General features: G+C 43.2%; 1 protein-coding gene across 4 annotated transcripts in view; it reads right to left on the bottom strand.

The window, feature by feature from the left end:
* The window catches only part of DOT1L (DOT1 like histone lysine methyltransferase), a 77505-nt gene that overhangs the window by 9489 nt on the left and 54510 nt on the right, over positions 1–13506 (bottom strand). The window contains exons 18-28 of one of the 4 annotated variants that reach the window (XM_075038151.1): positions 12899–13036; positions 12120–12245; positions 10793–11274; positions 10412–10535; positions 9518–9613; positions 7963–8089; positions 5932–6545; positions 5005–5210; positions 4153–4217; positions 2701–3672; positions 952–1576 (exon numbers count right to left, since the gene is read on the bottom strand). In XM_075038151.1, coding sequence (XP_074894252.1) covers positions 987–1576; positions 2701–3672; positions 4153–4217; positions 5005–5210; positions 5932–6545; positions 7963–8089; positions 9518–9613; positions 10412–10535; positions 10793–11274; positions 12120–12245; positions 12899–13036 — 3540 coding nt within the window. In that variant the 3' untranslated portion in view covers positions 952–986. Of the gene's footprint in view, positions 1–951; positions 1577–2700; positions 3673–4152; positions 4218–5004; positions 5211–5931; positions 6546–7962; positions 8090–9466; positions 9614–10411; positions 10536–10792; positions 11275–12119; positions 12246–12898; positions 13037–13506 lie in introns of all 4 variants that reach the window. The other 3 variants (XM_075038152.1, XM_075038149.1, XM_075038153.1) reach the window with 3 other exon arrangements.

The raw sequence follows: 13506 nt of genomic DNA on the forward strand, positions 1-13506 counted from the left end.
CATTAACAACAGTACCCAACTCTGTGGTGGTACACTTTATTCTGGAGTTGCTCTAAAGACATTTAAATACCTGCTTCAGTAAAAATGCATACAGTCTCCAGAAACCCACTTCTCTGGCCCCAGCTTTTATGAAGCATAGACCACAGTTAACCCTGCACATTCCCTATGTTCTCATTCACAGTCTACCCCGTAAGCCAGTGATCACCAAGCGAGCATAAATACAGCATCTGATGGAGTCTGTTACTGTTAGCCCTAGTAGACAAATCCAATAAAGCTGCAGTGCACAGATAAATTTACAACCCTTCTTTGCTACCTGTGGTTGTGTTTTCCATTGATGCAGGAGGCACATTAACTGCAATGCAAGACCAGTGCATTTGCTCTCTAAGACAAAGCTGCAGCTTGTAACCTAGAGATTTTTAACTTTATGATTATTTAGAGCAGCTGTTGTTGACTGACAGTAAAACCAAGACCACCACATTGCCACATACAGTCACAAAGCAGCACCATCATGCATCCTAATGCTATGCGAACATGGACTTGTAGAGATGCAACAGTCTGTGTCAAAGGGCGAGAAAAGGGGAAGGGAGGAATCAAAGTAGGCAACAACCTCTTCCAATAACTGTATAAAACCATACTTAAAAATAGACATTTCCTCCTGATTACTGATCTTCAGAAATAAACATTTTCATTAAGTCATCTCAACCTGAACATAATCCTAACGTCAGATGAGACAGACCAGAGTTAACCATTGCGAGCACTCCTTGTCGAGAAATCCTGACTCCCAGAACGGAGAACATTAAGACCCTCCATCCTCTGCCATCAGATTATTTGCTTCCCACATTTTAGAGTTTTCTCTGTTTCACAGAGCCCATCCCCAACCTATCTCTGAAAAGGAAGAAGCATCATTCAGCATCTTGTACAAAACTCCTCTTTTTTTTTCTCTAGCCTTACCTTACAAAATAAGAACTGTTAGCTAAGCAAGCTCTTTATCGTGGCTTAACCCCAGAAAGGTGCGAAGCATAAGGAGACTGCATGCCAAGTGTAACCCACATAGCGGACGTGCCAGCTGCGTTGGACTGCGTGATCATGGGCGCGGACTGTGCCAGCGCCAAACGGGGCAGAGGCGGGTGATGGACTGTAAAGGAGGGGCGGGAAGTTTTGTGCTGGAGAGAAGCTAACTTAATAGACAAAGAAGCATTAGCAGATTGGACAGAAGCAGCAGAAGAAGATGGCAAAAAAGCTTCACCAGGTGGGATGGATGGCAGGTTCTGCAGAAGCGCAGGCTCAGAGTTAGAAGCAAGTAATGGAGGAGGTGGGGGCAATGACACGTTAGGAGGAGGTGGAGGGGAATGAAAAACAGATTGCACTGGCGCTCTGTTGAGGTGCTGAGCAGATCTAGTCTCACTAGATGTTACTAAATTAGAGGAAGGGGGTGGGAAGGATGAGGATGAGGTGCTGGCAACAGCCTGCAGAGGGTTTAAGCTTAGCACTGTGCTGCTAGAGACAGCACTGCTGCTGAAACTGGCTCCAAATTGATGAGGAGAGGAGGCAGAAGGCACCGCATGGTTAAAAATACCTGCAAACAGGAGAGAAAAACTCAGCTTCAACAGATGGGCTTTGTACAGTCTCAAGTGACAAGAGAAACAAAACAAAAAGCAAAAAAAAAAAAAAAGAAAAAAGCAAAATTATAATAGTTACAGCCCCATACAAAAATATGCAGCATGAGAAGGCAGCAAGCAATGAGAGATAATGGTGCAGGCCAGGAGGTACAAAAGATTTCACTTACCTTTCCTACTGCCAACCTCTAAATGCCACGAGGAAAAATGGTCAGACCCAAGAACTGTCAGTTCTATACCACACGGGTAGACTTTTGATGAGATTACGTGGTCTCTAGAGTTGTTTATCTGAAGACTCAAACTGCTGCTCTTCCCTCCCCACCCTCCTGCTTTCCCACTTACAGGGCAGCAGAGGGGAGATTGTATTTCCAGCAAATCTACGTGCTGAGAGATGTGAGAGTTAGGATTTCCCGACATGGTGCCTGAATGATTATGGACAGGTAAGAAAAACTGCCTTGGACACTTAGTAACGGCAGGTTCAGACTATCTTCTAGTCCTGCCAGCTTGTCTCCAGTTTGGACCACAGAAGCCAAGCCTGTGCAGAATCCCAGAAGTGCAAGGTGCATATGGCATTGCCCTTCCTGGCAAAGAAATGCTCTTCGTGTCCATTCAAGAGCCAGAATGCTACGCAATTCCCAAAACCATCTCCTCTGAAGAGGCACTGATGTTTTGCTCTTCCTGGATCATGCTAAATCCATTCAAGGCCTAATCTCAACCTTTACTCAAGTTGACAAGTTAGAGATCCTTAACTTGGTACCAGGACAAGTTAAATCTTTTACCTGCAGGCAGACCTAAGTTGGTTCCAACACAGCAACATCTGAACAAGCATACATTATGAAATCACAAAGTCTGGGTGTATTCTTTCATTAAGGTGATACAACAAGCTCATCTAGTAGACAAAGCTCATGAGATTTCACTGTGGGGAACTGAACTCATCCTAGCATTTCCGAGAGATAGAGGAGACTGGTTATGTGGGACAGATCTGCTTCACATCCTGCAGAAATGAAAGGGTTTCACCCCTGGAGAGGCAGTGTCAGACTTTCCTTTAGGCCCTGTCTTATACCAGAGAAAGAGTTCTGCCTACCTCCAACTGTTCCACCTGTAACCCCAGGAGAGAAGTTCCCCATAGTGTGAGAATTAGTCAGTCTGGTTGCAGCTGATGACACGTGGACCAGACTGGCAGCAGCTGGCATTGAATTAAATAAGGACTGCAATACTGAGGAATTTGTCACCGAGTTGAGGTTTGCTTGCAAGGCCATGGGGCCGAGAGGGAACTGTGATCCAGTGGTCAAAGTGTTAAGGAAAGGATGGTGTGTCTGAACAGAAGATGCTGGGTTGCCTGCTGAAGAAACAGCAGTAGAAAGGCTTTTACCATTCAGAAGGCCACCAGATGAAACAGCAGCAGAAATGAAAAGGTTGTGGCCATTTTTAAACTCCACATCTCGGTCCCTTCCTTTGCCAACCTTTCCGTTATGCTGCAAAGAGTTTTTTTCTGAAGAACCCCCAGTACGAATGCTTATTTCACCGATTTCTTTGCCTTTGACCCCTGACCGATTTAAGTCTTCTCCTTTCGTGCTGCTGAGGCCTTCGAGTTGCCTCTTGTTCAAAAAAGGATTTGTTTCCGATACCCCCACATCTTTGCTTCGCTGCGACTGGAAACCCAGGGAGCAGTTGGAAGTCGTCACATCTGAAGCCTTATGTGGAAGAGAAGCACCATCGATAAAGCTGTGTAAACCAATGTCAGTTGACAGTCCACCATTGTACGTGAATCCATTAGTGGAATTTGTACTAGGGCTGAGCCCATCTGCCCCAGATGAGGGCATGGCAATGCTTTTCCTTGTGTGTGCTGTGATCTTGGCATCGATGGCAAGGCTATCCTCGGAGGATGGCCTGAAGGCAAACAGCGAATTCTGGCTCAGAGATGAAACCGACTGCAAGGGACTATCTGTAGTTTTGGTCAGGTTGATGTCAGATATTGGTGAAAAAGTAGATTTCCATTTACTGCTGTTCATGTTTTCGTTGCTTTGTGCTTGTTTCCTCCCAGATAAGCTGATGCCTAGTTTGAAAGAAAATTTATAAGTCAAAAAACAGCATTCACTGAATCTGCTCATTAAGAACAGGGTTTTATCTTTCAACACCCCCATTTTATCAGTCTGTAATTCTATTTCTGGTCCAAAGGCAGAAATGTTTGTGAAGTCACCTAAAAGTCCTTAAAATTTAGTTTAATGCTCTGAAAAAGTTTGAGAACGCTGATCTACTTTTTCCTTAGTCTTTGTACTACAAATCTCTCCCCAAATCCTGAGTCAGAGAAAAAAATGGTCAGATCTTTGGTGACCTGTGACTACAGAAAGAACTGACCCAAAATCTGCAATTATCAGCCATCTGTCTTAATCATGATTATGCAAAGCCCTGGCAAAACTGCACCCCCCTCAGCAGCACAGAAAAGCCTGCTACTGACTAACAACTTCAGCCAGTGGCAGACACCCATTCCCAAGTCCAACCTTTACAAGAAATAATTAACATTCCTCACACCTACCATTTTCAACAGTCTTCTGTGGAGATTTGCTTTCCAATGATATTGTTGCAATTTTCCTCTCAATTCTAGTGGGAAAATAAAAAGGTTATAGCTCTCATTGCAGACCTTTGGTTGCACATTCACCCTCATAACCTATCTTCCTCATGTTCACGTCTTAACAGTTGACTAGAGTATGTAAAGCTGTCAGCTAGACTGCCGTATGTTACACTAAAGGAACTTAAAAGCATAAAAACAACCACCACAAACTTTAAGTAGAAGCTATTACAGAATTATTGCTCTTTGCCAAGATTAGCGCACATTCAGAGGACTTCATTGTTGCTTTTCTTTCACAACAAGAAGTAGGCTGTTGCTCACATTTCTATAGTGGTTACTTTTCCAGCACCTTAAACAAGAAAAAAATTGCACCCCACAGGCAGGCAAAGGGTAGCAAGTACTCAATTTTCAGAGCAACACATCAACAGTTTGGGGCAGGAAGTGAAGAATTTTGAATCAAGCTGAAACTGGTAGTGAATAGGAGACAGATTCTTAGTTAAAGATTATACACACAGCCTCAGTACTCCTACAAAGCAACATAGTAAAAAAAAAAAAAAAAAAAAATCATTTCTACACTAATTCTTTCAGAGGCCAGACTCCATCAGCCTTGCAAACACAGCAACAGTAGGTCCCCACATTCAAGTACGACTTCTTAAATACCTTCCCTATTCACAATTTCAGCTGTATAAGAGCCTTGGCATAATGCAATTGGTCTCCAGGCAAAGGGAACAAAGAAGGCTTAACACACCTCTCCAGTTTAGAGCACCGTTACCAGCTCTCAGAGAAATCTCATCCTGAAACCTATGCCTTTGTATTCACCTGCTGCTATTGTGCTCATCTTCAGATCCCTGCTCTTCATCTGATGTTAGAGGAGAGTAATGAACGCCATTGGTCTGAATGAGGGGCTTTTCCTTTTTCAGTACCGGGGGCTGGTCATTGTCCTGGTAAGGAACAGGAGAGTTCTTCAGGGAGTTTTCAGGAGAGGAAATGGCTGTTATTTCTAAAGGCTGGTTAATGTTATTGACCTGGGCAAGAAGGAAAGAAAGCAGTTACAGATGAGACTATCCCTTTAGAAACAAAGCATCTTGTTAAGGATATTAAAAGCAGGCTTAACTTGCTCAGCTTTAGGATATGCCGACAGCTGCTTGTTTAGCACTGCTGCTGGTATATTCCACCACCCTGCATTAGAACCCGGGATGAAAGCTTAAATATAACTTGGAAAAATATCTAATTTTCATTCTTTGATTTTATGTTTAAACGCAAAAATGAAGACATGGAATAATCACGTTTCTTTTCAAACTACCATTGCAGGATCCACATGAACACAACTTGTATAGCTGGCTTAATTATGCAAGAATGCCATATGCTTCTGGCACTCTTACACTATTTAGTCAATCTTAGTTTAAACTATTTTCAAAATATTTAACCTACAGCCTAAAAATCAACTTCACTGCAGAAACAAGCTCTTTGTCATAAGGGAAGAAATTATTTTTAATTTTTAATATTCTGACAGCAAAGAACTCTGAAGATGTTCTACCTATACAGAAATAGTTCACCAACTTTTCAGCAGTTCTCTCGCCACTCAGAGGGGCCATTTTCACAAAGGATCTTCAGACCAATTCTAGCTACTAGCACTGTAACAGCCTGCAAGTATGCTGAAGAATAGAACAGTTGAACCTTATTTCTAATTCAAAGAGCTTTCCCAGGCCTGCCTTTCTTGCTAGAGCTCTTCATTTTTGCCCTTACCATGGAGTTGATATTGAGCGGTGAACCTGATGGTTGTGTAAAGAGTCCAGACACAGTAGGTAAGGATTTGCGTTTAGGGGAGACCCCGGAGTTCCCGCTGAGATTCCCAGTAGAGGATCTCTTCCGCCGGCCTCGCTTCTTCCCATCCTGCGCATGTGCTTGGCCACAGTCCAGCCGAGCGCTCGTGGGCAGAGGACTGTGCTTGTTGGAAGGGGATTGTTTTACATGTCCTGTATTAGGAGAGATTGTAAAGATGATTCTTCTCTTGGCCTCGTTCTCAGGATCTGAAAACGCTGCATCAGACTGAAGATCCCCCTTTGTTCCTTCGGCAAACATCTTCTGAGCATCTGCATATTGCAATACCCCTACCAGGCTCTGGGAGGTGCCATTTAACCTGGGGCTTGTTGAGTGCTGGTGAGCAGGGGAGTTTTGCCCAGAGTTCCTTGACTGCATCATTAGCAAAGGATGTTGTGGAGTGGAACTCCGAGACCCTACTGAGTTAAACAGACTCCCAGAGTCGTCCAGAGCTGCCTGATCAACACTATGGTTAAGATGGGCTGGGCTGTTTGTAAGATTTCCATTGACTGCCACGGAGCCAGAAGAGTAAGAAAAACCTGTTGAAAGGGAAAGTTATACATCATTGCTTCTGCTGAGTGATAGTTCACAGTGCTAGATTTCTGGGATGACTGGGAGTGATTTCAGCTCTACCTGCATTAGATCAGCCAGTGGCCGTGTATTACATGGAAAACTGCACAGCTGCTTTTTACACAGTGCAGTTGAGAACGTGGCTCTGTGTGCTGACAGTTTCAGTCAGGGTTTAATGATTTTTCACTACTCTTTTGCCAGTTCAGGAAAATTCAGGTGTTATATGGAGATATCCTATGCTCTACCCCATTTTTAAATGGAATTCAAGTGTAAGTTTCTTTTGAACTACTATGCCTTTTGAAATCAGGGCTCCTCTACTCTCAATTCCTTCCTATCATCAAGGAAACAGACAGTCAAATTCAGTCCGCTTCCTTCCCCAAAAAAGAAGGGACTTTGTAATCCACACAGCTCACCTCCTTCTCAAAATTAAACAAAACGCTGTGGCTTAGGAAGTGACAGGGGATCTTCAAAGAAATTGTGGCAGAAGAATGCCATATGGGAGGAAGCTTGGAAAGGGAATTATGTATTTGTCACAGTGTATCATAAATGGGTTTAGTGCTCCAGTAAGGCCTCGTCTCTGGGCTGTCTAAATGAAGGGAGTAGAAGGGAACATATTATTGTTTTACAACACAGATTTTTTTAAATACTTCATTGGTTTTATAGAAAACTGCAGCCAAGCCCTTCTTTGCAAAACAGATGCTAGAAACAACACAAGCCCCTTGAGGTGGTAAACATTAAGAACAAGTGCACTCTCTGATGAGGGATCAGCTGTAGAATAGCTTCTGTATGCTAGAACCTACTTTTCCTGGTCCACATTTCCATATCCTGAATAGCTAAAGGCCACAGTTTCAGCAGATGAGCAAGTTCAGAAGCAATGTCTGCACTTAAAGGTATCCCTACCCTCTCCCATTTGACCTTTCTTCCTACTCGGATACCTGTGCCTTTACAACTGCTCATGAGGCACCATTGTGACCTACATCAAGAAATGAATTTTGTTATTAAAAAAGCTCCACCACCCTGTAAAATAAAACTTTTAAAGCCAGATCATCAGCTCATAGCATAGCTATGCAACACTGCCACAGGTAGGAATCTCTTAATCCACATAAATAATTGCTTTTGTAAATTCTTCTATTTACACTGCAAGGTGCTGCAGTTCAGGTAAAGGCATGTCAAACCAGTACTTCATGCCAGAATGCAGCCAAGCTGTAGGCACGTACTGTCTCAAAACATCATCATCCCTGATTCTTTGGTCTTGTTACAAAACACACATTTATCTAGCACTCTACTGCCTGAATGACCTGACAAGAAGTGCTCGGAAAACTCCGATGCCTGCACTTGGGGGTGCTGTCACAGGACAGTGCACCTTCACATAGACGAGGCTGTTACCTGAGGTAGCCAAAGCCAGTGGCTTGTTTCCAGCAGCATTGCTTACGCCATTATGAGAACTAGCACCAATCTGCTTTTCAAGTGTCGATGAGTCTCTACTCTGATGAACTGGGCTAGGTGTGCTTCTCTGGGGGGAGAGAAAGAGGCATTTTAGTACAGGAAGTATACTCAAAAGTCAACAGTTTAAACAAAATTCACATGCATTAGTAGATCTACAAGGAAAGTGGGTCTACTTCCTAAATGTCCTAGATTTTTCTTGTTTTGAGAAAAACATAGATCAGCATGTTATGGGACAAAAATAAATACCGTGAATAATTATACTGCAATAGTATCTAGCACACAACAGATACCAGGGAGAACAGGCTCATCGTCCCAGAAAGTTTAGACTCAGGACAGCACTGCAATCAGAGAACGAATGCCTCAGTCCACTGTTTCACAAGCAGCCGGAAAGGAAACAAATGGTTGTATCATGTCCCCAAGCCTGCGCACACGAAGTTTCCCAAAACAACCCCAAACTGAACATGAAATGCATTAGCCCATGTTCTCTTGTACACTATCAGAGGGTACAATCAACAAGCGGTATGTTCCTAAAGCAGGCAGAACAATTGTGAAATGGTAGCCTGAATAAACAATGTGTTGAAGTGAGAAATGCCATCCAGAGCTAACATTCTCTCTCTCTGAGGACAGAAGACTTCTGCTTGGAGCTGGGCAGACTGTAGTTCTGCTACAACTAAAAGTCTACAGCTAGAAAAAGATAATGGATTCAATACTATGAAACAACTCCAGCTTTCCCAATATGGGATTGTAAGGCAAGCATCTCTGGATGGATTCTAAATGCACAGCTCTCGTGAAAGCAGCAAACGCTCCTCAGTTCTCTACTGTAACACTCTTGTGACATTTATGAGAAACTGGACCAGGCTTTTTAAAACTCCTCTACCACTGAGTGTGGCATGTACTTATCAGGATTTAAAAAAGAGATGGCCCCAAAAGTTCTCTAGTTGCTCTCTGCTGCTACAGAGCAGTCACTCACATGTTAAGTTATTACAGCCTCAAGGTGCTATTCAAGTTCATCCTACACATGTATGTAATAAAGATAGACAATTTTGAGGTGACCAAACTGAGGCAGAAGAATTTGTCTCCCAGGGTCATGCAAGAAAGCAGGGGCTAAGAACAAACTGACATGTGTGATTCCTCTGCTTTCACTGCCACAAACTCTCAGACTCTGCGCCTTTTCCACCCAGCCAGATATTTAAGTCTAGGATCTCTTGAGGCACGTACTTTACTTTCCTTCCTGGCTGAAACACCACCACCCCCCACACACATGAGGTAAAATCTACAGAATGACTAAGAGCCAAGAGGATGCATCCCAACAGCAGCCTCCCCCGAAGCATCAGACATTCAAGATTCACAACCCACTAAGGATTCTGGTGCACAGCACAGCACCCCATTACTGCCCAATGTGATTTTAGTTAGGGATGGAAAGTGTTGACAATCCCTTACTCACCACCTTCTCAACACGGCTAGGTAGGACTACGCTGGCCAGAGGGATACTAACAGGGAGTTTATTGGGCTGCACTGTGCTGAGAGGAATACTGATAGGTAGGCTGGTGATAGTTTCTCCATTACTCACAGAGGTTCTCTCTCTCAAAACCTGTAAATGCAAAAGAGAAAGTAATGTTCTTAACCACATGCTATTACCGAAAAGGCTTTTTAAACTAATGGTAACCTGCTCATTTATATTTTGTGTGTCATCCTCCCCTCCCCTTTCATTTTTAAAGAATTACACAAAGAGTGATGACTATATAGTAAAGACAGGGCATGCATGGAGCAGCTTTGTTACCAACACCAGACTACTGGGACAGCAATATCCAACAGCATAGAAATATGTAAATTAAAGCTACTGCTGGCCCCAAGCATAAGGAAAAGGATGCCTTAGGCAAGCTCATGTTCCAGTGTCTTTGTTAGAGCTCTGTGAAAAGCACTCATCTGACAGAATTTGTACAGGCCCTCTGTATGCAGAAGATGTAGTAGCCAGAAATATTTCCATGGTAACCTCCTACTGGAAGGCACCTGCTTGCTCTGAAATGAGCACCAATATGATTCATGGCTGGACCAACTACGTGGACGATTTTTTGCTATTTTTATTTTTTTAACTGTGAAAGAGTCTGCTTTTCAAGTTCAAATAGACATGCACCAGATCAAAAAGAAGTCCTACTGCATTACTGGCACAGTTCATATGCAAACCAGTAACTCAGAGGTAAGCACATCTTTCATGAGCACAGTATTCTCCTCCTCTGGCCAGCTCCTTTTTATTGTATGACACCTACTGTATTTTCCATGCCAAGCTGACCACAGAAAGGAGCATGCCTGCACTCCTTAGTTCAGCCAAATTTTTCTTTGTTCTACCAGGTGTAACATCTCTGCACTTAAGCACAAGCAGATCTCTTACCTTCTCGCCTGCAACTGGTAAGGCCGCTGGGGAAGAGGGCCGAGTTTCCTGAGGACTCAGCTTTATGCCATTCGAAATACCAGGGCTTGGATATGTAAGGCCATTCTCTTTGACATGGTCAGCTCTGGAACAGAGATGTACAATTGTTAGAATACAAAAGCTAATGACTTATCTTTTGCAAGGAGTTTCTGTACCAAAATCAAGGCACTGTACCACCTCATTTACCCAATCAGCTGGCACTGCTGATTTTCTTGAAACAAAACTTTTAAAAGTGTATAAACCTCCACTTTCAAAAATATTTTTCCACAATCCAAATAAACCACTCTTATTAAAACAAGCAATTACCCCTCCTTTCACACCCAGGGAAAGGATCACTCTTACCTCTGTATCTCATTAGTTGCTGCTTTTCCATTGACTCCATGGTCTTGATTCAAGTGTCTCCTTAGTGCTATTTTAGCTGGGGAAAACCTGGTATAATCAGGTAAGGACAAGCTTGTCATCTTGTCTGCCTTCTGTCTGCTGCTGTGGTTTGGGGTGCACGGAACTATTTCTTGGTCCAAGTGAGAGGTCGTGTACTGAGGGGTGTTCTGCTTGGAAGAGGGCCTGCTAAAGGTGTTATGAATTTCATAGGGAGTAGCATGGCCATTCATGGACAGTTCAGGGCTCATGCCATTGATGTGGGGCATAGGAAACTTAGAGCATTCAAGCTCCAGTTGGAACCTGCCATGATCAGCCTCAAGATCACGGCTCAAATGGTTTTTATTGCGTAGCTGTACTGACAGTGACTCATCAGACGGCGTGTACGATTTCAGCTGCATGAGCTCCTGCTGTCTTTGACTTTTCTCAAGTTCCACAATGCTGATCTTTAAATGAAAAAGAGGACAATGATTAAAGACCACACTTAATTATATCATGTTATGGAGTTTTGTCTCAATATGCTTTTCAGGAAAAGCGGCCCCATTTCTAGGAACAAAGCAGAACAATTGACCCCAAATTTGAGAAACAAATTTCAACATGCTGCTCTGAGCTTGAGACCAAAAGGCACAAGTAAGGGAAATGGCTCAGAAACTCTTAGAAAGCACTTTTCAGATCTTAAAATATCTCCAACTTATAGAGAGAGTATGGAGTAACTCAATATTGCCAGTCATTGAAGGAAACGGTCACTCCATGTCAAGGCATCCAGCAAAAGGCTGGATTAGCTCTAGAGCTAATCTCACGGGGAAAGAAAAGTTCTACAGACACGGGAGTTTAATTTCTTTTCACTATGGTAAATGACATTCTGTGGGAACCGATTCCTGAATCAAGACATCAGAGCACACATGCAAACAAGCAGGACCTTTCTTTTCATGACCTTTTTTTTCATGCTTTTTGATTATATTTATTGGTAAACCATGATTCCTTCTTCCACAGCATTACCAAGGAATCAGATCATAGCATCTACTTCCTTTAAAAGCTATCTACATCCTTATTCTTCAAGTTTACTAAAATCCTCTAATAGAAAGCTTAATCTCGGGGGGGGGGGGGGGGGGGGGAAGGGCAGAAAAGGGAGGGAAAAAAGGGAGGAGGAAGGGGGAGAGGAAGGGAGGGTGGAGAAAAGCAGCCACCTAGCTTATCCTTTAACATCATATTTAGTCAAATACCCATAACTGGCTCATTGTCCAAGAGCTACCCAAAGTTGGTGACTCTAGATTTGTTTCTTGCTCTCTACCTGCAATTCCAAACAGTGCTTTTGTTTCTCAGAAATCTGATTCTTCAATGCCTGCTTCTCTTTCAGCAAGTTCTCCAGTGACAACGTTGACCAATCCAGCTTCAGTTCTTCACACCGTGCCTTAAGCTGCAAAGACACAGGATAAACAGATCAAAAGACAATTTTCACCACTTCACACCAGCCAAGGTGCAAGCTGAAAGCCAGCCACCTTTCAACTGGATATATGCAAGAAGCTTTTTAGCCCACTGAAAACTCCTCTCAGCTTAAGCCAAATGCCATCAAAATGGTCCTGTGGTCCCCAGGTAATGTGGCAGGAGGTAGCCTGGTTCATTTTAGAAACTGTTATCACTCACCCTCCCTACCCACTTCCACATCCAGATTTCTCCCTCACCTACCTTAACAGTTTGAGTTACCACAATGAACACCACAAGAGTTATGGCTAACACAAAGCAAGCACTATACAAACTTCAGGGCCAGCGAGATCCAGATTCAGCAACAAATGCATATACAGGTGCAAACCTGTTTATGGGGGACAGCCAAGGCCAGAGCCAACTGTCACCTCAGCATTTGGTTAGAGGTAAATAAAGGTCACCAAGAAGAAGGACCACTTGCATTCTTTCCCCCATCATTCTTCTCCGTTAAGAGAAGCTATAGCAGTTGTATGATCTTTCATTCGTTAAGATACCTTGAAGACAGGGGCAGCCCTCAACTCATGACCTGTCCTCCCTTACATAAATGGGAGCATCACCCTGCTACTCAGGCACAAGCATTGTACACACCAGCTGTAAGCTCTGGTTCCTGAGTTCACTGTTATCCTTCTCCAGCTGTTTCGTCTGTTCTTTCAGTTGCTGATTGTGAGCAGAGATTTCCTTCTGAGCCTGAATCAGGTCATTGTATGTTAGAGCTTTAACTCCCAACTACAAGATGAAGAGTGAGAAGGAAAGAGATCATTCAATAAGGTCTTGACACCCTAATTCCAGACAACTGTCACATTCAAAAGTGACATTAAGGAGATCTGCAGAACCTATGCAGCCCATAGGAAGTCCCCCAGCATTCTCCAAGGCACTTTGTCATTGCAAGAGGATAACGAGGAAGGACAAAAGTACCTCACTTGGAGCTGTGTTCCAGCAATTCAACTTTAAAAACAGCATTTAGTTTCTCGCCAGCCATAAGAACACTATTTTTGCAGAGAACCACCACATTTCCTTCTATGCTTCTGAACTTGCCCTGGCAAAACAGTTTGTTCAACCAGCAGGGGATGCATCCTTTACTAAAATACCACAGTGTCTGTGGCCTGTCACCTCCTTCCCTTGGATATAGAGTGGCACACAATTTCAACAATGAAGATAAAACATAAACAAAGAGCGATACAGATTCCACATTATTT

The sequence above is a fragment of the Buteo buteo genome, chromosome 10, assembly GCF_964188355.1.
Source record: "Buteo buteo chromosome 10, bButBut1.hap1.1, whole genome shotgun sequence".
Taxonomy (NCBI): Eukaryota; Metazoa; Chordata; class Aves; order Accipitriformes; family Accipitridae; genus Buteo; species Buteo buteo.